Consider the following 27301-nt stretch of genomic DNA (forward strand, 5'->3'; position numbering starts at 1 on the left):
CCCACACTCTGGCTTGAAGTAGGCCATGATCGCTTGTATTGTCTCAGTTTCTCTGCTTCAGGACATTCCACAAAGCCACAGTTAATTAAGATTCTACTGAAAGCAGGCAGGATCCACTTTCAAGATGACTGTCACTGTTGGCAAAATTGAATTTGTCCCATGCTTGTTGAATTGAACGTCCATATTGACTCTGGACTGGAAGCCATTCATGCTGTGGAATATCTTCTAGTACACTGTAATTTGTCATTCAAATTGGTTTACTACAATACTGATAGACCAGTAGCCGTGCAGGAGTATAGGTCATGGGAAAGAGAAGAGCAGGGTCAGGAGTTGTCAGCCAGATGCAGAGGGAGCAGGAGATGAACATGCCGTGCTCATAAAGGTGCTACCACGTGGCAGAGTGTAAATAAGGAATGTGGGTTGACTTAAAATGTAAGAGCTAGTTAGTAATAAGCCTGAGTTATTGACCAAACATTTAAAATTCATATTCAGCCTCTGAATGGCTATTTGGGAATTGACAGGTGGGAGAGAAATGTCCAATTAAATTTTACATCATAGTCAACAATATTGAGTCTGCAATCAAGATGGAAGTGTTGCCATCACCTGTATTGTATCCTTTGCACTAGAAGTCAGTGGCTCTAGCTCATTCAAGGGGAAGAGATTACACAAAAACATCAGTACCAGGAGATGGGGATCTTTGGGGAAGGTATAGGAAGTATGTGTCCTGTGGTCAGTAGAGAGCACCAGGGAAGGAAGTAATTGGGCTTCTTGGAGAAGGTGGAACTTAACCAGGGAAAAGGTGAGCTGATGTAATGCTGCCTGGCAGGTAAGCGAGAGACTGGTTAAAAAGGTTGTTTTTTGTTTGCTATGTGCTGTTGGCCTTGATTTGCATGGCCTTCTCACTGAGATGAGCAGCAGTGCACCCACCCCCAGATAGATTTTTATTTTGTGTGTTGCCTGCATGTATGTGCTTCATATGCCTGCCAAGTGCCTACAGAGGCTAAAAGAATGTGTTGTGGGTACTGGGAACTGAACCTATCCATTGCAGGAAGAGCAAGTACCGTTACCCACCGAGTCATCTGTCCAGCTCTAGCTTCCTTTTGTGTGTGATTGTGTATATATGTGCATGGACCTTAGGTGTGTACAGCTGGAGGCCAGAGAAGGGTGTGAGGTACCTGCTATCACCTGCTTTCTTCCTCTGAGGCAGGGTCTCACTGGAGTGACAGTCTCATGCATAGCCCCTGGGATCCAGTGTCTGCTCCTCATGCTTGCACAGCAAGTGCTGTGACTCATTGAGCGATTGCTCTACCCCTCTCCCCTATTTATATAGTTCTCTTTGAAGACAGTGTCTCACTATATAGCCCAGATTGTCTCTAAACCTAAGATCCTCTTGCCTCCTAAGTGCTGGGATTTAAAGCCTGTTCCAGCATATCTGATTTTTCTTTTACCTTTTTGTTGTTGGTGGTTGCTTTAAATTTATAAATTTTGCTTATGTGTATTTATGGACCCTTTGAACTCAGTCTTCATTATCAGTGGTTATATCTGGAATCCATGTCAGCTAGTGCCCACTGATGGAAAAAAAATATCTCATTTGGTTTTATTGTATCACATACTGTGCTTTCTAGATTTGCATCCTGTACTTTTTGAATTGTTTCATCTACAGCTCATTATTTTCCTCCTCTTCTACCACCAAGGAGCAAGAGTCAAGTCGTATGTAAGGTGATAACCATTAGACTAAATTAAATGGATTTATCAATACATTCAAACTGCTAAAAGAAAGAAATCTGCCAGTCAAGAACACCACATCCAGCAAAGTTACACTTCAGTGATGAAGCAAAACACTTTCCTCAACAAGAGGAAGCAGAGGAAATTAATCACCATTAGAAGATCCTTCAGGAAATACTGAAAGGTCAGGTGTCTGTAATCCAAGCTCTGGACAGGGTGAAGTCAGGACTGTTTGAACCCAGTGTAGCGCTGATTGCTCCTTGAGACTCACTTGCACTCCGTCTGCCATCCTGAGGCAGTGGGTGCACAGGGCCCCAGGCATGCCATGTCATGAGGGCAGGCCGAGCCTCCAGGGAACTGTCCCCTCATTCCCTGCCCCATGCTTTTATGTCAGCATGGTGAAGCTGTGGCTGGAGGATCACAGATTTTAGTCTAGCCTAAAATGAACAGGTGCAGACCAAACCTGGGGTCCATAAATACCAAGACTCCATCACAACAACAGGAAAGCAAATGATAGAGGTAAGTTTGTAAGCCAGTGTCTCGTTACTGTAATGGTGGCATGTAAACATTTGATATTTCTAGAACGAAAGCTAAAGGTCGAAATGATAAAGTATGAGTTGAATATGTAACACAAAAGGGTATAAATTCTGGCAACAAAAGGATACATTATGGAAGATTAAAAAGTCTGTAGTATTTATGGTCAAAGTTAGGTTTCTGTCAGCATGATACAGAGAATTAAATTTTCTTTGCAGATTCAGGAAGCAGAAAGTAAAGTAACTGAGGAACATCTACCTTAGGAAGGAGCCGTAGAACAGCGAGTGCTCATAGTAAGTCCGTGAGAGGTCTGCTCAGGCCATAGGAAAGCTTGCTCTGCTCTTGAAGTGGCGCGTGACGAAAGTCCCCAGGGCTACCAGAGGGATGCACATGGTAGAGGAGGCTACCAGAAGCCCAATGACGGCAAGTGCGTATGTGGGGTAGTTCTTGGTAACCACGTGACCCTGCAAGAGAGACAGGAGAAACCTTCTCTTGTCTTAAGACTCCAGTCTCCATCCCAGAAAAGGAAGAGAAATGGTGTGAGTTGTATTTCGGTTGACCATGAAATATCCGCCCCTCCTTTCCCAGACTCGGGTGCCCACCTTCTCTAGCTGTGCAATTCGACTTTGAAAGGCTCTGGAGCTAACTGGGGAAGTAGGTAATTGGGGGCTGTTCCTTGGGTTATTTGGTCTCTGGAGGCTTCCACTCCATTCTCTGGCCATTTGGGAGTGAAGAAAATCCACTCTGCTGCACATTCTGGTTGCTGTGACTCTGAAACTGACCCAAGTCTTTTTCCTCCCCGCATTATGCCAGGATTTTGTTGGGTATTATAACGTGGGTGGGAATGTGCCTGTAGACCAGCACTTCATGTGACAATAAGTCTGCACCATACCACCCTCACCTTTGAGAGCCATTTCAACATGTAAAGCTCCTATGAAGGAAGAGCCAGCATCTCTACAGTGGTGTTCTCCCCATGCAGCATGGCTAACCACTCACAGCCCTGTTCTGCTGTACTATCTGAGACCTCCCCACACCACAGCAATGGTTCCCTGTGTTCTGAAGTGACCGTGGGTTCTGCCCTATTCCCCAGCCCTGCAGGAATGCCAGGTACCTGAGTGGCATCCCAGGCTTGGTACTGTAGTGTTCCTGTGATGATATAGTCACTCAGGTAGAAGATAAAGAGGCCGATTATGAGCAGTGGACTCACAAATGCCCACATGGCCTTCCAGTACCAGTTGAGGGAGCGGCCGGCCATGATCTGAAGGTCATTTTCAAATCTGTTTGAACCACAAGGAGAGAACATAGGCTTATTCATGCTCTGGCGGGAGGGGGTCCAGTTCACATGCCCTCTTCCCTTAGGAAGATACTGTCCTGATTATTAATGATATGTGAACATGTCCCTGGACCCATCTGGTCCTTTCCTTGGTGAGGTGTTGAGGTGAAGGGAAAGGGCTGAGGTTCCCTGAGGGAGGATGACCATTAAAGAATGGTCATGGGACATTTCCCTGGTGTGAGCTTTCACAGGTCCCCAGGTGTGGACCAGAGGCTACTTCCCAAAGAAGAAGAGAGCAGGGTACATCGGGGAGGGAAATGCCAGTCTTCTCAGTCCACAGGGCTAGGGTGGCTGACAATTCTCGTATCTAAAATGGGCATGCCCACTGAGGAAAGATGATTTTCTTACGAGCGTGGCCCTGCAGTGTCTCTGCCCCATGTAGAAGTCAGGGTCTGCGGTCTCTTTACCTCTTCAGCCCATATATGTAGCACACAGCTATGGTCTCCACCAGCACAATGAGCAGCAGGGACAGGGTGGCTGCATAGTCATTGAATATGTCAAACCAGTAGTTCCCGGACTCCATGGTGAACACCATACCAATGGCACAGTTGATGAGGCACACCAGACCTGGAACGCAAGATCACTGCTCATCTCTCTGAGTCTCCCTGCCTCCCATCCATGCTGTATGCCAGCAGGAGCCACAGGTTCCTAGACAACACTTTGGAGGGTAGGTTCGTCCATAGGAGCTGTAGGAGCTGCTCGGTAGGGGATGTCAGCTCAAGGAAAAAACAGTTGGGGGCATTTCATACCAGGTTAGGCTGCAGAGACCCAGTCCCAGAGAGGATGTCAAGTGCTGAGTAAAGAGAGTAGCTTCCAGTGGGTAGTTAGAACATGAAGACTAGATGGGGCCTTGTTTTGCCCATCCTGGATGTGGAATTACGGAATTATCGGAGGCTGGCTACAGGACCCTCATGACCCCTTGTTGGGTAGGATGACAGCGAAGGTATTGAATAGGCATCATGGCAAAGGAACAGGTCATATGCATTAAAACAAACCAGATATGGGCTCTCAAAGCCTGGAGACCTATGAGTGCAGGCTGGAGAGTTGTCACCTTTTCCCAAGGGTAGGCTGACTGCCTCATTTCCCTGGGATGTGGTGAGTTCTTAGTCCAGCTCCCAGAACTGAGTATCATACTGTAACTGGAGCACAGCTAGACTCCTACAGCCCTTCTGGAGCTGCCTCAGAAACACATGGCTCCTGAGGAAGCCCCTCCACTGGTTGTCTTGCATTTCCCTACCCGCCCATGCCCTGCCTCCACTGCCTGGTGTCCTGACCTGAAATGGCTTCCCTGGGCAGGTAGCTGGAGATGACCTTGCTGTCCATCAGAGGGGTGAGGATGGCCGCTGTGTTTCCAAGCATGCTTCCCATACCCAGCACCAGCAGCATGAAGAAGTAGAGCACTGACCACAGCTGGGGCACGTCCATGTATTTAATAGCCTCAGTGAAGACGATAAAGGCCAGGCCTGTGCCCTGGACAGCCTGCAAGTGGTAAAATGATACCAGTTACATGCCTTGATAGCCTCTTTATACATGTTCAATGTTGGGACCTTGGAGCTGGTCACATAATGATTCTGTTTCCTTTACCTCAGAGCCCAGGTTTGGAGGCTCACCTGGACTGAAGAGAACGAACACACACACACTCAATGTGATGAACTTTCTGTCAGTACTGAACCCTGAATTCCCCTTCCTGTCCCAACTTATATTTTGGATAAAATATTACAAAGTCAAAAACATCTGGATCTTTGTTTCCAGTGCCAGGACTGAGGAAATGTGGGGATACCTGGCAGGGTTGCCTGGTGGTCACATCCTGTGTTGGTAATCTGCTACAGAAGCTGAGCCTACTTTTTTTTTTTTAAAAAAAATTATTTATATTTTATGTGTGAGTGCTGCGTGTGTGCTTTGCCTGTATACATGCATGCAAGAAGAGGGCATCAGATCCTATTATAAATGGTTGTGAGTCACCATGTGGCTGCTGGGAATTGCACTCAGAACTTCTGGAAGAATAGTCAGTTCTCTTAACCTGAGCCATCTCCCTAACCCTGAGTCTACTAGCTGTGCTTAAAGTCAAATCCCTTTTGACACCAGTAAAGGGTTCGGAGTGGGCGAGTTTAGACTAGCCACAGGACTACTAGAAATTAAGCCATGAACTCATAAGGGTTTACAAAGCCACAGGAAGGTGAGGCATTGTCAGCAAAAATGACAAACATTTAGAACATCCCTCTTCAAGGATGATATGTTTGTCATTCAGACATGCTATGGATGGTTTGTTGGTTAGGTTTTTTGAGACGAGGTTTCTCTGTGTAACAGCCCTGGCTTCCCTGGAACTCACTCTGTAGACCAGGTTGTCCTCGAACTCACAGAGATCCACCTGCCTCTGCCTCCCAAGCGCTGGGATTACAGGTGTGAGCCACCACTGCTGACTGGACTGAATTCTTAATGTTGAAACTTCTACTCTCAAAGTGACTATTTCAGACAAAGCCTGTAGGGAGTCACTAAACTAAGGCTTAAAAGGTGGCCTCCTAGTCAGTGCTATCACTGATCCTGGAAGCAAAGTTTCACCAGAAGCCAGTCTTCAGAAGTATGAGAAATACCTGTTGGTTTCACCACCAATCTCTGAGTTTTTTTTTTATAGGAACCTGATGGACTGACATAATACAGATCAGCTTGATGGTGTACAGATGGTGCCGATCATAAGGACGCACACAACTCTAAATAATAAAATATAGTAAAAGTTGTTTTGTGTGTTGTTCTTACTATTGTCGCGGTTTCTGAAAGTGAGGGGACCTTTTTCACCCAGTTGGGATTTTCCCAGGGTCCTAAGAGGCTGGACACTCACAATCATTAAAGACTGGCCCAAGGCAGTGACATGGTTCATTGTCTCTTGCAAATGAAAATTAAAGATGCTCCCTTTATTAAGAATTATTTTAGAGGACCGGGCGTGGTGTCTCATGACTTTAATTTCATTACCCAAAGGAGGCAGAGAGGCAGGCAGATCAAGGCCAGCCTGGTCTACAGAGCAAGTTCTAGGATGGCCAGAGCTACACAGAGAAACCTTGAAACCCTGTCTCCAAAAACCAAAACTATAGGAAAGTGAGAAAATATGAAAAACCGAGAAATCCCAAGAGTAGGAAGGGTTTCCAAGAGGAAAATGTTGAATTTCTTTTGTCCAGTCTTTTTATAGCACAATGGCAGAGGATGAATAAAGACTCTGTTGAGATTATTTAATTCTCTGGGCTATCATGGGTCCACACACTATGTGCATGTCCTGGCCCAATCAGGGAGACACAGACACAGTTCATCTAGTACCCATGCAGCTAGGGATGGTTCAAGCCCCTGTATGTCCATCTGTGGCTCCAGCTCTGTTACTGACCTTGACTTTCTATTAGTCATTAGCTGGTATTGCTACCTTAGACTTTGCAGGTGTCTCAAGTGCTGTTAATTAGACCAAGTATTCTCATATTTACATGACCAACTTGTATCTTTACCATGGCAGAGAATTAACTACCACAGTTTCACCTAGGTGGAATCTTGTTAGGAAAAACCTATCTACACTTGTAACTTAGTTTTAATTAGTTAAATTTAATTTAATTCTTTAATGAAGCAAGAATTTATGAAAGAACAACAATGTGTTACCTATGTTCCTCAAGGACTTTGGAGGGGGCAACCTATCTGCTATCACTGACTCGAGCCTTTCCCCCTTATCTGTCTACCTTGGTTATCTCATACCCTCCCATAAGCTCTCCTCTTCATCTTAGTGCTCCAGGCTTTGCTGTCTTGATCCTAATCTTCATTTTAACACTAGCCTCTGTTCTCACTACAACATGTGCAGCAAACTTGCTGCCTTCAGAGAGCTAACTCCTGTGTCCTGTGAGCCAGTCTTTCTATCAGGGTCAGAGGTAAAGGAGTCCTCTAGAATAGTCTCTCATTTTCCTGCTTAAGGTCACTATTATAATAGCTATGTATAAAGTGTTAAAGAAAAAGTCATAAATAACAAAACTGGTATCTAGAAATGCATATTATTGAAAGGAAAATAGTGTTGTAAATGACAATGTGAAATTGATGAAATATCCAAGTTAAACACTAGATTTGATGCTACTGAAGAGAAAAGTAGTGAACTTGGAGATACATATTCAGTTGTATCTAAGATACAGAACAATAAATCTATAACAAAATTCAATACAACTAACCTGAAAAAGTAGATCAAAATAATAAAGAGGCTTATATAATAATTTACAAATTTTAAGATATGAAGTTCCAAAGGGTGGGGGAGGCAGGGAAACAGTGGTTAAGAGATAACAAATTTTTGAGTTTTTCAAGTTTTTCAGAAACATGGTCCATAGATCAGAAAACCTGGCATCACTTAGGTTTAGAATGGACAAATAAGGCTACATCCATACCACTGAGAGGGCCAAAGACAAAGGGAAGATCATGGCAGGGTTCAGACAAAACTGCTTGCTAATCAAAGATGAAAGAATTAACAACAATAGAAGACAGATATTGTTGAATACAATGTTGAAAGAAAATTGTTAACCTGAATTTTTTACTTGGGGGCCAAACAGATATTTACATATAAACTAAACATGAACATGTTTGCTGTTGAGAAAGCATCTCTAACGGAAGATATTTTAAGGGAGGATCTCCAAACCCTAAAGTCTGTAATGCAAAAAGGAATGGTAAATAAAATGGCAAACATTTAGGTGAATATAAATTGCATAAAATAACCAAGAGGTCCAACCTGTGGCCTATAAATCGGGTATGGATGATCCTTGTCCTCTTTTGTGAGTCAAATATTGTCCAACTTTTGATTTTAAGTTTGCATGGAAATGTCTCAAGAAGAGAAATCAGGGTGAGGCTAAGCAGGTAAAGGTTTCTGCGATTCCTGGGGTCCTGGGGGGAGAGGCTGAAGTCTTCAACTTGTCCTTTGACTTCTTTGTAGAACACGTGCACACACCCCAATAAGTGTAATAAATCAAATCCAAACTCAAAAAGAGAAACAATGAAGGAGGGAAGTGCCAAAGACTCTCAGGTTTCAATAGCAAAAACAGAGTCTAGGAGAGAACAGTGAGCAAGAATAAAAGACCGAGGCCTTAAAGGTTAGACTTAGCCTGTGGTGTATGTGTGCCATGCCTTGAACTGATGCAACAGATCTGAGTCTGAATCACCACAAGAAAGTGTTGCTTTCCCTGTGAATAACCTGGAATTTCTCCAGACTAAACAAAAATCCTGTCTAATCAAACACAAAAATTAACCAGCTTCAATTTTTTGTCAACCAGAGCCACAGGCCTTTTGTTGTCCCTACTCTTGAAGAGTAGTCTCTGAAATTAATCTCTAGGAATGTATTTAAATATTAAAAATGATACAAATAGGCCCACTCTATATTTCACTTACATTTTTGTTGGAGTTTTAGTGCAATGAAGAAAAAGATATGAGGTATAGACATTTAGAAGAAAAATAGAGTTGTCCAGGGGAGTGAATGTCTGTATTCCCACCACCTGGAAAATGGAAGCAGGAATATCATGAGATCAAGACCAGCCTGGACTATGAGATCCTTCTCAAAATGAAAATAAAAGAAGCAGGAAGAGAGAATGTGGGGAGAAAGAGGAAACTCCAATTAAATGGGAGTGAGGAAACAAACAGGTGTTGATATCCTAATAGCTGACAAAATAGACTTTGAACTAGCACTAACTAGTCAGAATAGAAAGAAGGGTACTTCATTCTAATTAAGGGGCGATTAGCAATAACATTACTCTCCCAAATATATATACACCAAACTCTGGTGAATCCAATTTCTAAAAAGTGTCCTAAAATTAAAGACATAGGTTAACATCAAATAGTGGGTGTTCTCAATACCCCACTTTCTGCAGTGGACGGGTCATCTGGATACAGAGTAAGCAAAGAAACATCCAAATTAAATGCTATCATCCATCAAATGGCCTTAACATTTCTACAGAATATTCCTTCCAAACGCCAAAGAATATACACTCTACTCAGCAGCACACATGAGCTTCTCTAAAATAGAGCACATCCTGGGATATTAAAAAAAAAAAAAACTTACCAAATTCAGGAAGACCAAACTAACTCTGCATATCCCATCTGACCATCATGCAATAAAACAAAACTGAAAGCAAACAAATCACTAGTGAATACACAAACTTATAGAGATTAAACTCATCACTGAATGGGGAGTATGTGAAAAAAAATCAGGACATAAAAAAAAGTCATATGGGGAAAAGTTAGAATTCTAAGCGCAATAAAAGCACAAATAAACAACTTAATGGCAAAACTCAGAAATTTTGAAAAGTGATAGTAGTTACTTTTCTATTGTCATGAAAACATGACCAAGGCAACTTATAGAAGAAAGTGCTTAGTTTGGGCATCACAACTGCAATGGGTTAGAGTCCATGACCATCATGGGAGAAACACAGCAGCAGGCAGACAGGCATGGTGCTGGAGTAGTAGCTGAGAGCTTACATCCACAGCATGAGACACAGCTCACTGGGAATGGTCTGGGCTTTTAAAACCCAAAGCCTTCTCCCAGTTATTCGCCTCTTTCAACAAGGCCACACCTTCTTTGTAAATTATAAATTCTGTATTTCTTTCCCTCACTTGCTCTTTTTTTGATCAAGACCTGCCTAAGAATGAGTACTAATAACCATGCAATAGAATCAATATTAGGCTGTCTTGAAATCTCCTCTGCCAAAAAAATTAGTGCAAAACTCTTTAGTTTAGCCTCAATCAGGTTCTTAGGACTAGGGCAAAAAGCAGCCATATTCTTGACCAAATATTAGAATGGTCTCTAGCCCGGTTGTTAATATTGTTCCTCTCTGAAACCTCTTGAGCTGGGACTCTATGGTCCACATTGATATCAGCACTATTTGTCATTACAGCTCCTACTGGGATGGTCCACTGAGCCCCACTTTCAGAGTTCAGCCATTTTCTTAGTCCAAAGTCCCACACTCTTCCGCATTCCTCAAATAAACAACAAAAAACAAGCATGGCCAGTCCTGTTACAACAATAGCTTACTCTAGAGTACCAAAAGTCTTGGCTACTTTCCTATTGTGACAAGACACCCTGACCAAGGCAACTTATAAAAGAAAGCATTTAGTTTGGAGCTTTACAGTTCCAGAGGGTTAGAATCCATGACTCCTTTGGCAGGGGGCATGGCAGCAGACAGGTAGGCATGTGCTGGGGCAGTAGCTGACATCTCGATGCAGAAGCATTTAGCAGACAGAAAACTGGGGATGGCATAGGGTTTTGAAACCTCAAAGCCTGCCCCGAGTGGCACACCTCCTCAAGCAGTTCTACCAACTGGAGCCAAGCATCCAAATATGTGAGGCTACTGGGGCCATTCTTATTCTGACTACCATAATATGAATATTTTGTTTGTTCTATTTTTTTATGGAAACTACTGTGTTGGTTACTTATCAGTGTGAGTAAAATCGCCAACAAAACAACTGAAGTAAGGGAAGGTTTACTTTGCCTCATAGATCGGAAGGGTTCACAGGGTATGGCTCTCAGGCAGAACATGTCTTTGGAGCATTTCCTCTGTTTCCTGACATAAAAGGAAAGAAAGGGGAATACAGAATGAATGATAATGGCCCCAGATGCTCATATATTTTAATGCCTGGTCTCCAGTTGGTGGAATTGTTTGTGAAGAATTGGGAGATGTGGCCTCATGGGAGGAGGTGTGTCACTAGGGGTGGACTTTGAGGTTTCAAAATCTCATGCCATTCCCAGTTAGTGCTCTCTCTGTCTCTCTCTGCCTTGTGCCTGTGCTTCAGAATGGAAGCTCTCAGCTATGACTCCCCTGCCATGCCCGCCTGCCACTATGCTTCCTGCCATTATAATTAGACTCTTTTGGCACCAGGAACCTTATTTATAAATTTCCTTGGTCATGGTGTCTCATCACAGCAAGAGAAAATTAGCTAAGACACATAACAAATATGGAAATTCATAAGAATTGAGACTTCTAACCTGATTCATATAAAACTTTTTCTTTTGCAATAAAAAGTGACAGAAATAGGAGGAAACCACTATTTAGAAGAGATAGGAAATAATTAGGCAATCTTAGTCTAATAAAAAATAGTCTAAGATATTCCTGAAAAAATATGGTTGGATAATATGAAATACCTAATGTGATGAGAATATTTTTTTAAAAAAAGCCTTTTAGACATGTATTAATAGCTTAGCCAAGAACTCCAATACACCCAAGATTGCACCCAATAACCAGAACCTAATGACATCACTTAAGATAACCAGACACACAACTAGAACCCCACAATGCCCACTGGACAGTATATAAGCAGAGACCAAGAGCAATGCAGTGTTCTGTGCATCTTTAGGACTGCTGGAGACACTGGAGAGATGCCATCTTGGTCTGCCCTGTAACTGGAGAGTCTTCCCCAGGATCCTGACCCTTGAACCAGAGACCACAATGAGACTAGACCCGTATTTTTGGCTAAGATATATTGCATAGGTGAGCAGCCTTGAGGAGAATAGTCAGGAACTTAGAATGTGAACTTGGTGTGACAACCTTCAGCATAATAAAATGTAACTTTTGTTAAACCAAATACAAGTACCTACTTTCTTGCTCATGACACCTAAGTAAATGAGAAAAAACTCTTCAATCAAAAGCCACAAGTCAAATAATATTAAGCCCGCCCCCAGTTAGATCACAGAATTAATGCAGTTCTAATAAAAATCTCTTATGAATCCCTTAAGGAATTTTACCCCCATTGAAACTTGTGGAGGTGATGCTGAATTTAAAGTAAAAATAAACAAAAGCCCCTAGTGTAACAGAGATAAGTCTATGGAAAATAAGAATGATTTGAATGACAGACCTTTCTTTAAGTCTTTAGTAAGAGGGATGGGTATATTTATGTGGAAAGATAATATATTACAGAATAAGTGAGCTTCCACACACATTATTTAGACATTTTCTCAAAATTAAACTGTTGACTGAGAAAACTATCTTCCAGAACCACTGCTAAAATAGATGCCACTTAGCATCTATATGGTAATAAGATTCAAAATTCCTGCTATGTTTGAATAGGAAAATGTTGGGAAGGTAACATAGGAGACTTTGACTTTCATCTTGAACTTACTGTTCAAAAAAAAGTCTTGTCATGACATAAAGTCAGTCACACTAAACCTCATAGAAGAGAGAGTGGGAAGTACACTTGAATGCATTGGCACAGGGACCCACTTCCTAAATATAACCACAGTAGCACAGACACTGAGAGAAATAATTAATAAATGGGACCTCCTGAAACTGAAAAGCTTCTGCAAAGCAAAGGACATGGTCAACAAAACAAAATGACAGAATGGGAAAAGATCTTCACCAACCCCACATCAGACAGAGATCTGATCTCCAAAATATACAAAGAACTCAAGAAATTGGTCATCAAAAGAACAAATAATCCAATAAAAAAAATGGGAAAAAATGGAGTATAGACCTAAACAGAAAACTCTCAACAGAGGACTATAAAATGGCTGAAAGACACTTAAGGAAATGCTCAACATCCTTAGTCATCAAAGAAATGCAAATCTAATGAAAAACAACACTAAGATTCCATCTTACACGTGTAAGAATGGCCAAGATCAAAAACACTGATGACAACTTATGCTGGAGAGGATGTGGGGAAAAGGGAACACTCCTGCATTGCTGGTGGAAATGCAAGCTGGTATAGCCCCTTTGAATGTCAGTGTGGCGATTTCTCAGAAAATTAGGGAACAACTTTCCTCAAGACCCAGCAATACCACTTTTGGGTATATATCCAAAGGATGCTCAATCATGCCACAAGGACATATGCTAAACTATGTTTATAGCAGCATTGTTTGTCATAGCCAGAACCTGGAAACAACCTAAATGCCCCTTGACCAAAGAATGGATAAGGAAAATGTGGTACATTTGCACAATGGAGTACTACACAGCAGAAAAAAAATAACATCTTGAATTTTGCAGGCAAATGAATGGAGCTAGAAAACATCATTATGAGTGAGGTAACCCAGACTCAGAAAGACAAATATCATAGGTACTCACTCATAAGTGGTTTTTAAACATAAAGGAAAGAAAACCAGCCGACAAACCACAATCCCAGAGAACCTAGACAACAATGAGGACCCTAAGAGAGACTTACGTAGATCTAATCTACTTGGGAAGTAGAAAAAGACAAGATCTCCTGAGTAAATTGGGACTATGGGGACCATGGGAGAGAGCTGAAGGGGAGGGAAGAGACAGGGAGGGGAGCAGAGAAAAATGTAGAGCTCAATAAAAATCAGTAAAAGAATAAAGTCTTGTCATGTTTCCCAGGGTGATCTCATATTAAACTTCTCCTACCTCAACCAACTATAGGAATCATGGGAATGCAATGCAACTCAATGAGGGCCATACATATTTATATCTCCAAATGACAAAAAGTTTGTAGCATTTATTCGTGGTGTGTGTGTGTGTGTGTGTGTGTGTGTGTTACTTATCTTCTGTCTTTCCCAAGTTTTTGAAACTTCAAAAGAGATGAGGAAAGGGAGGGAAAAACTCAGACTCTAGGGGAGTTTTCCAATGAAAAAGATTTCTAGTAGCAGCAGGGAAAGCAGGAGTCCAGTCTCTCTTATCCCTGTTGCAGGGAAAACAATCCAGTTTCCTGTCTTCACCGACTGTGTGGAGAGAGGCAGTCCCCACCCTTCCCAGGCCTCTTACCGTGTTCAGCTCTGATTCCAAGCTGCAGTTCCTGATGTGCTGGAACACGTCACTATACTTGCTTGGGTAGGTAGATGCCAGGTAGTCCTTCACCTCCTCCAGGTTGCTGGCTGTCAGAAAGCCATCTTCAAGGTCAAAAGAATTGGTCAGCAGCAGAATCACCCTGCAGAGCAGACCATCATCTTGACCTTCATGACTAAGGAGCTACTGGTCCTAACAGCTCTGAGAATCTCAGTGAGGAGAGGGAGTGGATTAATAACCTTTTGTAGGGAAGGGCAGCTATGAATGTCTGTGCAGAAGCTTCACATCTGATCAGAGATGAGGACAAGAACCGTGACCCTACAGTGACGTTGTTTAATATCTGGGCCAGTAATGTATGATGAAACTGGATGTGGCGGTAGAAAAGTAACATTGTACTTTAATATGGCTTGTGCCACTGAGTAACCAATTAATTAACCTTAGAATCACTTAAATTCATATCAATATGCAAGTTATTTGAATATACATTGACTTCCGTTAATTTCAGTACTACTTTATAGATGGCTACTTGTGTAACTGGCCACCCTACTGGAATCTTAGCATCTGAAAGATGGTCCTCAGTTTTTTTTTTTTTCGAGACAGGGTTTCTCTGTGGCTTTGGAGTCTGTCCTGGAACTAGCTCTTGAAGACCAGGCTGACCTCGAACTCACAGAGATCCGCCTGCCTCTGCCTCCCGAGTGCTGGAATTAAAGGTGTGCGCCACCACCGTCTGGCGGTCCTCTGGTTTGAGAGATGTCAAAGACAGTAAGCTGTAGTCTCTGGGACTTGACTAGAGAGATCTTGGTTACACTTGAGATGGGGAATGGGGCCAAAAAACCATTTTTTTCTGAATGCCCATTTCTGCTAAGTACAATGACCACTTTAAACTGCCTATTCCCTGCAAGGCAGGCCTTAACTTTTGAACCTCTAGTTACTAGTGCTGGTAGAAGGCAGTAATTATGTAGTTGAGGAAATGACTGGCCCTCATACTATGGACCTCAACACTGGTGTCTTTAGTCTACCCCTTGACTTCTGGGAATCCAGTCTTTCCCAGTCACCCTTCCAGCTCAGAGCTTTAGAGACTTGCCTTCCCTCTTGCATCCCAGGGTAATGAGGGACAACTGAGACTCACTTGTTTAAGCAGTTTTCATAGTTGAAGGTGGCCTTGAAGCCATAGATGGAGAAGGTGACAATACTGGCAAATATGGCGGTGGTACTAGTGACAATGGACACAATAATGGCATGCTTCTGGCAGTTGGTGGAGGGATCACTGTAGCTGGCAAAGGCAATCAGGCCACCACTCCCTAAGCCCAGTGAGAAGAAGATCTGTGTGGCTGCATTGATCCAGGTCTTGGGGTTGATTAGCTGTTCCATCTAGAAGGTCAATAAGCATAAGGCTGAGGAATCCCAGGTCCTAATCCAAGACTGTCCCACCCAGGAGAAGTAGGCCCAGAGGTGTGTGTGTGTGGGGGGGGAATTACCTCCCAACTTCCCCAGCTCTCTAGACCTGGTCTACGTGCAGTATATTTCTTGGCAGGTGAACATGACTGGACCTTAGGTAAGATTATCCAAGCATCCCAAGGGAATTTAAGAGTAAAGAAAGCACTGTTAATTATAGTCAAAGAACTATTAATGTACGTTTAAATCACTGTTAATGTTAGTGAGAAACTCTTATCATAGGTGTTTCCAGCCCGGCTTTACTCTGATAAGCCATTGGTTAAAACAGCTTTATTCATCAACCAATCAAAGCAACACATATACAGAAGAACATCTCGCATCAGGTAGCGACACCCTCAGAACTTCTCCCCATACCTTGGGCATGAACATGTATATCAGGCCATTGGTGGCTCCATGGAGTGTGAGGCCCTGAATCAGGTATATGATGAGCACAAAGTAGGGCATTGATGAAGTGAAATAGACCACCTGTGGGAACCCAGGAACGGAGTCAGCCTCAATTTGTAGGAAGTAGCTATGCACCAGTATGCAAAAAATTCTCAAAATTATCAATATATATATATATATATATATACATATATATATATATATATAATTTAAATGAAGATACTATTTTTACAGAATGCTTAATTTAAAACATATGAAATTAAATCAATATAAATGCTGTGAGCTCTTAAGGATTAATCAGTAAAAGAAAACCTCATTCAAGGTTTTTTTTTAATGAAGCTTAGTGCTGCCCTACCAGAGAACAGCACTGTAAGTGGAGGTTTCTCTCCCGCCCACCAGTTCCTGAATAAACACTCAGAGGCTTAATATTAATTACAAACTGTTTGGTCTATTAGCTCAGACTTACTATTAATGATCTCTTACATCTTAAATTAACCCATTTCTATTAATCTACCTATTGTCACATGGATGTGGCATCAGCTCACATCTTGCTTCTCTGGCTGCTGTTGGCATCTCTCAGACTCCGCCTTCTTTCTCCTTGTACCTTTGCTTGGATTTCTTGCCTGGCTCTATTCTGCCTGGTTATTGGTCAAATCAGCTTCTTTATTAATCAATGGTAATACAACATATCCACAGCATACAGAGAGGCACATATCATAGCACACTAACTTGGAAATAGAGCAAAACACCTGCTTACATCACCAGGAAGATGGATCATAGCATAGTCTTTGGGTCAAATGTTTTAGGAGTTTGCCCACCACTGGTAACATCTGGAAAAGGCACTAAAATTCTTTTACAGGGCCTGAAAGTTTTCAGGACAGGTAAAAGAAAGTAAATAAAGCCAGGAGGCTATAAGGAAGGATTCTTAGGTATGACTGCTTGATTGTCACTGTCAGAAATGATACCAGAAACAAAAAGGACCGGGAAACTTGTCACGTAGGTCTGCTTAGTAGCTATGTTCAGTCTGGGATTGAGGCGTTCCTGCCTAGTAGCTATGTTCAGTCTGGGATTGAGGTGTTCCTGCCTAGTAGCTATGTTCAGTCTGGGATTAAGGTGTCCCTGTTGTTAGTCCTTGTGCTCAGGGGCTCTAGTCTCAAAACATCTTAGATAACCCTCCCCATATTTGCCTTTAAAAATTTCCCCTCAGCCTCTGTGAATAATCCTTATTCTACTATGGCATCCATTTCTCCAAGGCTCTCTGCAAATACTATAGTTTATTGTGGCACCATGCTTGTTTCCTCTGTGCTATAATAAAACATCTTAAACAAAAGCAACTTGGGGGAGGAAAGGGTTTATTCAGCTGATGCTTCTAGGTCATGGTGCAACGCTGAAGAAAGTTAGGGCAAGCACACAAGAAGGGATTTGAAGCAGAAGTAAATTAGAAATATTGTTGTATGGTTTGTTCACAGGATCATGATTAGCTAGTTGTCTTTGTTATTATACCTATTTTTTTATTGTTTTTATTGAGCTATACATTTTTCTGCATTCCCCTCTTTCCCTCCCCTGGCCCTTCTACCCTCTTTTGTGACCCCAAGTTCCAATTTACTCAGGAGATCTTGTCTTTTTCTCCATCCTATGTACATCCATGTATGTCTCTTTTAGGGCCCTCTTTGTTGTCTAGGTTCTCTGGGGTTGTGGATTGTAGGCTGGTTTTTCTTTGCTTTATGTCTAAAAGCTACTTATGAGTGAGTAAATATTTGTCTTTCTGGGTCTAGGTTACCTCACTCAATATAGTTTTTTTTCTAGATCCATCCATTTACCTGTAAATTTCAAGATGTCATTATTTTTTACTGCTGTGTATTACTCCATTGTATAAATGTACACTTTCTTTGTAATATGGGACCACCTACCCAGGGAATGGTGTCATTCGCAGTGGATTGGGACCCTTAACAGCAAGTAATAAGGCCATCATCAGCTTGACATAATGTTATATAAATTAGAGATTTTGGACACTAGCATGTTTATAAATTGATGATAAAATAATCAAGTGAATAAACTTGATTCAAAATGAACATAATAATCAAGAAAATCCCCTACAGAGATGCCCAAAGGCCAGTCTGATCTGGGAAACCCCTCAACTGTGACTCTCTTTTTAGGTGACTCTGGGCTGTGCCAAGTTGACAGTTCACGCTAACTAGAAGAAGCACTTTTCTCTCTAGGCCCTCTGTGAATACTTGCAGAACTCACTAAAGCACCCATCTGTCCACGGCCAAATCTATCCAGGCACAGCCCAATGAGGCTCCCCAGCCTACCTTGCCAGTTGACTCGGTGCCTCTCAGGATGCACAGATACACCATCAGCCAGGCCAGGGTGAGGCACAGTGCTGGCTCCCACTGCACTCCTCCGTTCTCCTGGATGGACGGCGAAATATTGAGTGTTTTCCTGTACCAGAAGTACTGAGTTGATGTAGCCTTTTCACACTCCTCGTCATAGCCTGTGTGGTTACCATTCAGTGGGCAGACAGACCACGGTAGGGGATCCTTTGGAATGAAGTGAGGAGCAACAGAGAGGTAAGGGGAAGGTCGAGGGTTTGGTGGGATGATGGGATACAGCCTTGGTAGTGATCTTGGGGGAGAGGAATCTGGTCCCTCAAGGGCAAATGGCTGCAGCCTTTGAGACTGACAAGGACTTGAGTCTTCAGGGGGATTGGATGGCATGGAGGATGACTAGTTTGGTTTGGACGTTGAACAGTCCCAAAGATCCATACCCAGAAGCTGTGTTCCCTTGGATGAGGAGGTGCTGTGGATATTAAGGAGATGGGGCCAAGTAAGAAGTCATTGGGGTGAACTTTCTAAGAAGCTAAGGGGAATCCTGTCTCTTACTTTCTATTCTGGGTTCATTATCGCTGTTTCCTCCTATTTAGGACATGATGTTCTGCTAAATTTCATTTTTTACTAGAGGCCAAGTTATGAATTAATAAATCTTTCCTCTTTATAAGTTGGTGCCTACGATATCTTGATCTAGTAAAGCTGACAAGAGTTGCTTCTTCCTGAAATTTTACATGTGGTTTTTGAGGACTACTGCACTCTCTAGTGGGCCTAGAAGACTGTTACTAGCATCTGGATTGTGACCAGAACATCTGGATTGTCACCAGAACAGCTACAATAAAAGACACTGACGCAACATCATTACAACAGCCAAACCAGGTGCTTAAACACCAAGCTTTTGTACCACTGCTGGGATGGTCAGAACTTGTTATTGATGGGGCTAGAGAGAAGGCTCAGCAGTCAGGAACACTGGCTGTCTTCCAGATGACCTAGGTTCAATTATCAGAACCCACAGAGCACCACACGATACTAACAATTATTTATAACTCCAGTTCCAGGAGATCTGATGCCATTTTCAGACCTCCACAGGTACTATACTAATACAGTACACAGATATAGATGCAGATAAACACCCATAGACAAAAATTTTTAACTGAAAAATACTTGTCAATTGACTCATGGTTTCTCTCCTTTCTGTCAACTTGGAGCAAACCAGAGAAAGCAACAGTTAAACAGTTAGCTCAGTTCCAACTTCCCCAAGCCAACTCACAATTAGGACACCCTTAAGAGTACAGACGGATGCTTCATCCCATGGGTGTGGAACAAGAAGGAGGTTAAGTCCAGTGCCTTGAAGCTACTGAGTCTCTCAAGTGAGAGACCCTGACACCAGTGACTTCTTCTGAGCAGTCATTAGCAGTACCTGAGCTTGGCAGTTAAGGCTCCTTGACCCTGTAGGGTGGGAACAATGAAACCCTCTTCTGCTTTTCATGGTTTTAACTGGTTTCTTTGGAACTTAAAAACAAATGAACTTAAATGTTGTCAATGATTATAACCTAAGGCCAACTGCTCAAAGCGGTAAAAAAGAGAACTGAGGGAAAGAATAAATCTGACCAGAGCTGTGGGTGGTGTGGGAGTAACCCTGCTCTAAGGTAAGTGCCTTGTTGCCCAGGTCAGATTCATAGGACAAAAGTGTTCCACTAATAGAAACAAATAGGACAAACTCTTGGTTTCAAGGCCACATTTCACAGGACATAGCTCAGGGCCCAGTGGCATTATCTAGTGATAGATAGTAGCAAGGCTACTCTACGAAACATCAGAAGCCAGGTCTGTACTCTAGGGTACTCATCCCCTGAGATCCTAGCTCCAACCAGGTCTTGCTAGTGGATGTGAGAGCCGTTTTGCAGGTCTGATCTGGATGTTCCCACAGACAGCTACCAACTGCCCCCATCCCCCCTTTGCTTTTAGAGTGGTTTCTCTCCCTTTAGTGTGGTACATCAGAATCAGAAGTTCTATGAATGATTGGAAGTACGCCTTCCCCTCAAGCTCCCTTCAGGTTATAACCCACAGACTTCTCCATTCTTCCCAGAGGAATCCTCTCCCCTTATTGTTCCTGGTGTGACCAGGCCTCTGCTCACCTGGAAGGAGTGGAAGAGGTACCAGACAGTCCAGGTGTTGATGACATTGTAATACACAGAGACCAAGAAAGAGACCACCAAGCTAGCAATGCCTGAAAGGAATAAGAAGGCCGTGCTGAGAACCAGATATGGTAGCCTGACCTATAAGCATCCCTAGGAGACACATGATGGGACCACCCAGGGCAGGAATACTTCCCCTCCAGGTCTTTTTCTTAATATGACCTCACATTTGTGACCTGATTCCAAGGCTTCTTTCCCCAACTCTCATGCATTTTTAACATCTAAGGCCCTGGACTCCATGCTCAATATGTGTCTTAGGCGGTGTTCTATTGCTGTAAAAAGGTCCTGACCATGCCAACTCTTATAAAAGAAAGCATTTAATTGTGGCTTGTGTACAGTTTCAGAGGTTTAGCCCGTCATTGTCATGGGATGTTCCCACAGACAGCTTACCAACTGCCCCCATCCCTTTTGCTTTTAGAGTGGTTTCTCTCCCAGGTGCTGGTGGTCATGTCAGAGGAGCAACACTTGAATTCAGGAGTTCAGCACCAGATCGCAAGACACTGATAGGTGAATCTCAGACAGGCAAGGCCCTGAGGACTTCAGCTTTAGAATGTCTCTTGCTACTGTGCTGTGCCTTTACATGTTTGCTGCTGCCATTTTTCTATGGTATCTGACATGGTGTGAATGGGTGTGTGGGGACCCCCACTGCTTTTAATGTGGTGTGATTGTCTCGTGGAAATATCCCATTCTATTAGGCATCTTTACCTGTGGATTATTATGAAGATGATTTTCTCTTAGGCTGTACTATTTAGCTGAAGCAATGATTTTATTCAACAATAGAGTTAGTTTAAATAGAATTTTGATGATTAAGGGTTTTTAAATATAAGGGATTATGATAGAGGTTAGTTTATTAGGAAAATTAATATAGGTAAAGGCAGGATAATATAGTGTTGCCCCCACCCTTGATAAAGCAGGGGCGGCAGATAGAAAAATAAGAACAAGGAAGTGTCATACAGCAAGGACTTATGATTTCTCTTGAGTCATATAGACTGTGGCTTAGGTAAATGATTAAGGAAAACAGTTGAGTCCTAGAAGCTAGGCTAGCTCAAGTTTTTAATGTTGATGTTGGGAGATGTGTTCATGGCTTTTGGTGTGCATCATAGCTAAAACAAAGCTTTAAATAATGACTTAAGGTTAGGTTAGTGTGTATTTGTTAATGGCTTAGGGAACAATATAAAGTTTAGAAAGGCACACTTTTGATAGTTGACAGCGATTCATTGAGGCCTGGGAACAAAAGCCATGGCAACCTGGCTATCGCGAGCTGATGTACCTTTCTTGCTAGGATGGGTTAGTGATCAAAGGTGATCATTCCTTGTACCCATTTCTGCCCTTGGTTTCCAGATATAAAAAACCGTTGATGAATGGGTATGTACCCTGAGGATTTAAAGTAGAGCTGACTGATTATTTTTTATTTATAAAAGTTTTAGATTTGTGATTCTTTAAGACATTTTATAGATTACTTTTTAAGATAAATAACAAAGTGATTGATCTTTTTTTTTGGTAACTGCAAAATGCAACCTGCCAGTAAAAGAACTGGCTGAGAAAATTGCTTATATACTGTTAATTTATATATAAAGTTGCTTGGACATGAATGTATATGAGTTCTTGGAGATAACTTTTCACCTGTAATACATAAAATGTTTAATTACGTAAAATATATTAAAAAGATGTTATTTTTTACTTGTATTCATTGTGACCATTCACTTTAAAATAGAATGTAACCACATTGTAATTTTTATATTGCTTGAAGGATACTTACTACTAGAGTATATAAGCTAATAGGGAAAATAAAGACACAGAAGGGATACATCTAGATCGAGGTAAAGAAAATAAGGAAAACAGATGATAGAGACCCTAAAGGTGTGTAGGTAGGGATATGTGTATATATGTGTATATGTATATGTGTGTCTGTGTGTGTGTGTGTATACAAGCATGCGCACATGCATTTCTCTTTTTTGCCAGCCCCAGAGAATTAAGTTTTACTCCCACAGATAGAAAAGTCAAGCTGAGTGATTAGTCTGCTGACTCCACAGCTACCCTCCAGTTCCTGAGCTGCTGAAGGCTAGTTCCCACAGTAGCACTCAGGACTGTTGCTGACCTTGGTCCTGGTGGGAGTATGTGGGTACCACCACCACCACAGGGAAATCTGGCCAGTAAGTGGTGTCAGTGCTCCTTGGGGACTCAGTTGCCTGCCTTCCTATTATACAGAGCTGACCCCTCCTCTCTCCTGAACAATTGCTCCCCTTTCTGGGTTGGGAAGGTACCCGGAATAACTGTGGCCATTGATGGCCCTGGAGCATGGGCTTTTACAGAAGAGGTGAACAATGTCTTGAAGATACCAGAGGATAGCAAGTGGAGGTCACTTTGAAAAGCTATGGTGGGATGTGAAGCCACCCAGTATCCGCAGGTTCCTTGACTTCCAAACTTCGGCAAAATTTATGGTTCCCCTAAGTGGTGTGGGAAAGATGAACAAGCTCACGCAGCCATGCCATTTTCAGTAAGCAGGGGACAGTTGTGTACATTCCCAGGTGGTAGGGGCTGGGACTGAATGAATGCTTCTCTGCCGGGCAGCCAAGTCCAGCATTCACAGATTCTCAACCTGAGGTTCTGAGTAGAGATGCCCCAAGGTGGGAGTTTCCCTTAGGGGTGGGGTTCCATATGAGGGTCAGAATCCAGGGCCCTCTCTACCCAAGTTCAATGGTAGCCCTCCCTGGGCTGTCAGTTCACCCAATCACAGGTCCTGCATGCCTGTCCAGGAACACACAAATCTCTGTCAGAGGAACTGAAAAGGATCCCACGTACCGACACCACTGAGGTAGGGGCTGATGGACCTCCAGGCACCAATGCTGCCCTGCCGCATGCGCTGCCCCACAGCCAGCTCCAGGTACAAGAGCGGCATCCCCTCTACGATGAGCATGATGATGTAGGGGACCAGGAAACTCCCTGTGAGAGGCCAGAGCTGAGCATCAGGTCAGTGTGAGAGATGGAATTTACCCTGTCGTCCCTCTGTGCAACTGTGTTTTTATCACCCAGCCTTTCCCCCATCCATCGCCCTCAGACCTTTCCCCTCAAAATCTAGTTCTTCATTTGTATCTTGTACCTCCATTCCATCCCTGCCACCCCTCTGATCTATCTTCTATTCATCGTACCAATCCAACCTTTTATTTATCAATCCACCCATCCATGTCTCTCCATTTTCCTGTTCACTTTTCATGCATTTTTCTGTTTGCCTATCCATGGACGACAGGTGGCCATGTTAGTTATTTAAATCTTTGAATACTTCCATCCTGGGAGGCAAACCGCCACTGGCCCCAGCTCCGTGAGTGTCATTCTCCATGGCTAGGCTGGACCAGCTTCTGCCAGCAAAGCTTTTACCCTCCTTTCTGAAAAGTGTGTTGGGGGAGATTAGGAAGTCAGAGGACAACTTAAGAAGTTGGTTTTCTCCTTCCCCCTTTATGTGGCTTCTGGGGATTGAACGCAGGTCACCAGGCTTGTGTGGTACATAAGTACCTTTATGCACTGTGTCATATCCCTAACCCCTATCTTCTCTTTCAGCATTTAAGGGCCATTGAAAGGCTAGACCAGTAACTTGCCAAATACTTAAAACTTTTCTCATGAGTGCTTGTCTTCCTGCAGATCTGATTGAGTCTATGTGACCATACCTTTTCTAAGGTCTAGTCATACAGGGTCTGTGGGTGGGGTGGAAAACTCATCAAACCTGCTTCCTTCCCTGAAAGGTTCACCTAGGTTGAGGATTTTGGATGCTTTAGAGTTGCCTGGGCTATAGAATGTTCCTTCAGACTTGATATTTTCAGAGGGCTTAGTGGTCTAGCAAACACAGGAGCAGGTAAGTTAGTTGGATGACCCAGTACACAGAACTTCATACCACATCCACCTTTTAAAGAGATATCTGTATATCTATTTTAAGCATGTACCTTTAGTCTAAAATTTCATTTTGCTAATGGTGACTTAAAAAAAAAACTTTCAAATCTGTAAATTCTTAAGGAGTGGTCTGTGAATGGAGCTTTAAACAGCCTTTCACTGCCAGATAAACACACAGAGGCAGGCAGGGCACAAGATTGCCCAAGTCTGGGGCATGGAGGCATGACCCAAGACTGCTTTGGCATCTCCTCTCATCCATCCCAGCTCATGGTTCCTTGGCTGAGAAACTCCAATGGGAGAAATGCAAAAGCAAAAGCCTGACACACCAGTAGCAGGGATTGAGGGTGGTTTCTAGAGGGAAAAGCAGAAGTATAGGCACACACAAACCCTAATAGTCATAAAATGCCCCCTGGCACATAGGGGTTGCCTGTGTAACAGGGGTGTTGCGGTCATCTATGGGACTACCGACCAAGAACTGAACTTCCATGAAGAAGACCCAACTGCAAAGAAAGGGGATAGTTTTAATGCTTTAGGTTGGGTGGGGCCCTGAGATCAGTGGTCCTCTTGACTTGTATGGTTTACAGGGTCCTTCTGCTTTCTCCCCCTGGTCCTGTTTTGATACCTGCCCTCATACCTTCCCGCCATTCCTTCCTACAATGTGTTCTGGGAACAAGAAGCTGCCATCTTAGGAAACCTGCTTCCCCTTCATCTGTTTACCTATGCTGCTCTAACCCTCCTTCAGCGCTCACCCAGTCCCCCCAGAGGTCCACACCAACAGCTGTCAGGGCAAGGGGCTTCTTTTGAGAGGGGCAGGGTCTGGGCTGGGCTAGTCTGAGAGAGGTGGACTCTTACAAGGCAGGCTCTTGGGGCCTGCCCAGTGGGTTGCAGCCCACACTTCAAAAATAACCTGCGGTCATCCACTGGGTCCATTCAGAGATCCAGTTCCATCTTTCACAGGACTTTATATTCCCTTTGCGATGGCTAAACTTGATTGCTGACACTGATTACACATGAGATCAACTAAAGCACAAAGAACTGGGCACAGCTGTGGGGAATTCTCTTGGTTGGATCATTTGAGGTGGGAAGACTCACCCTAAGTCAAGGTCATGCCTTCTGGTTTTGGAAGTTTACCTAAAAGGATATGGAAGGAGGAAGCTTGATGCCATGTTCTGATGAGGAGGCTTTCTTTTGATGGTGTTAGAACCTACTTCTTCAGGGTCTAACAGACCGAAACACCCAGACTTGTGGATGAACAACTACAGAATTTTTGGCTTTTATTTCTCCCGGATAGCTATTGCTGGACTATCTGATGACAGCCCATAAACTAGTATAATCATTCATACTATTATTCATGTCTTTTTAGAGAACTCTAATAGACCCTTATAGATATAAGTTGAGTTGGGACTGAGATCCCTGAGTATCTCTCAAATGCACCACAGAATAACAAAGAACAAAAGTTCTGACTAGACATACCTTTTTCTTAAGCCAGGCCTTGTAATTGCCATGGAGCATAGACCAGTATAACTCTATTTCTTTAAGCCTAGGTTAAACATTGATGTATTGAACTGTGGCTTCTTACAAAATTTGTCAGACATTTGTAACATGATTAAGCCTTCTTGCTTTCTTTTCCATACTAGAAAAATATCCAGCCATCTTATGAGACAGAGATACCAACAAGTCAATAGCCACCAAGTCTAAGTGTGACAATCTTTTGCAAGTAGGCACAGCTGATGTCATGAAGGTAGCAGGGTTTTGGCTTGGAAGATAGTGCTATATAGCATCACCTTAAAAAAGAAAGTTGAACCCACACTACATATATAACTTGTATATATACTGTTAAATAATGGGGGTTGGTAAATTCCCAGGTAAAGCTTACAAAAACATACAAAAAACCCCCAAAAAACCCACAAGACAGTCTTCATACAGTACATGGTGATCTGCCTTGACAACACTTTTGATTTTGAATGAGCATAGGCAGCTCATATATTATGAAATAATGCCTTTAATCTCTTGTTCTTTTCCCCTTGTCACAGTGAGAGATTGCTATCCCAACAAGGAAAAGGAGCTTTGGAGGATATTTTATGGCAAACATGGTTGGGTCTGAAGTAGAAGGGCCAAATTCCACCTCTAGAGCCAGTTTCTCAGGGTGCTCAAAACAGCACATGACAGTTTACACAAAAGGCATTTGTTCCTCTGCAAAACTGGACCCAGTGGCTTACACAGGACAGGAGAGTAGCTGTTGAATTCGGTGACCAAAGCACCTGTTTTTCTTATAACCAGCAGAGAATTACCTAGATCTCACTCACTGGGTCACGCACTGGGGACAAGAGATTGAAAAAAGTTCTCCTTTTAGTGTTAATTTTGTAAAGCCATGGGTGAGTGGCAGTGAGCCCCCATAAAAAGGAAGTTATCTCTCTAATAACTGAAGGCCTTCCCTGTCTAGACTTGGGGTGACCAACAGCTTGGAAGACTCTACCCACAATCCGTTTGCATGAGCCTGAAAATGGAGGCAGACAAGCTGCAAACTCAATAAATAGCTTCTGCCGAAGAGAAGGGTCTGCAAATGTAGGTGGAGGGCAGAGTTCTCCCACAGCCTCCTGCAAGGGAAACACCCTGTCTTAGTTAATACTTGGGACACAGCTCCTGACCAAAACCAACAAAAGCAATATTTTAATGTCTAATTCAGCTCACTGGGGAGGCAGATGAGTAGTGAGACTTCGGAAGAATCTTGGAAATAGTTTGTCTCAT

The 27301-nt window shown here is 42.9% G+C and overlaps 1 protein-coding gene across 1 annotated transcript in view; it reads right to left on the reverse strand.

The window, feature by feature from the left end:
- Positions 1-2523: 2523 nt before the first annotated feature.
- The window catches only part of Slc6a20 (solute carrier family 6 member 20), a 29352-nt gene continuing 4574 nt past the window's right edge, over positions 2524-27301 (reverse strand). The window contains exons 2-11 of the mRNA XM_005348163.2: positions 23474-23614; positions 20612-20703; positions 18462-18689; positions 16120-16230; positions 15440-15681; positions 14290-14452; positions 4867-5071; positions 4000-4159; positions 3371-3536; positions 2524-2723 (exon numbers count right to left, since the gene is read on the reverse strand). Of these exons, the coding sequence (XP_005348220.1) occupies positions 2574-2723; positions 3371-3536; positions 4000-4159; positions 4867-5071; positions 14290-14452; positions 15440-15681; positions 16120-16230; positions 18462-18689; positions 20612-20703; positions 23474-23614 (1658 nt within the window). The 3' untranslated portion in view covers positions 2524-2573. The remainder of the gene's footprint in view (positions 2724-3370; positions 3537-3999; positions 4160-4866; positions 5072-14289; positions 14453-15439; positions 15682-16119; positions 16231-18461; positions 18690-20611; positions 20704-23473; positions 23615-27301) is intronic.

The sequence above is a fragment of the Microtus ochrogaster genome, chromosome 5 (assembly GCF_000317375.1).
Source record: "Microtus ochrogaster isolate Prairie Vole_2 chromosome 5, MicOch1.0, whole genome shotgun sequence".
NCBI lineage: Eukaryota > Metazoa > Chordata > Mammalia > Rodentia > Cricetidae > Microtus > Microtus ochrogaster.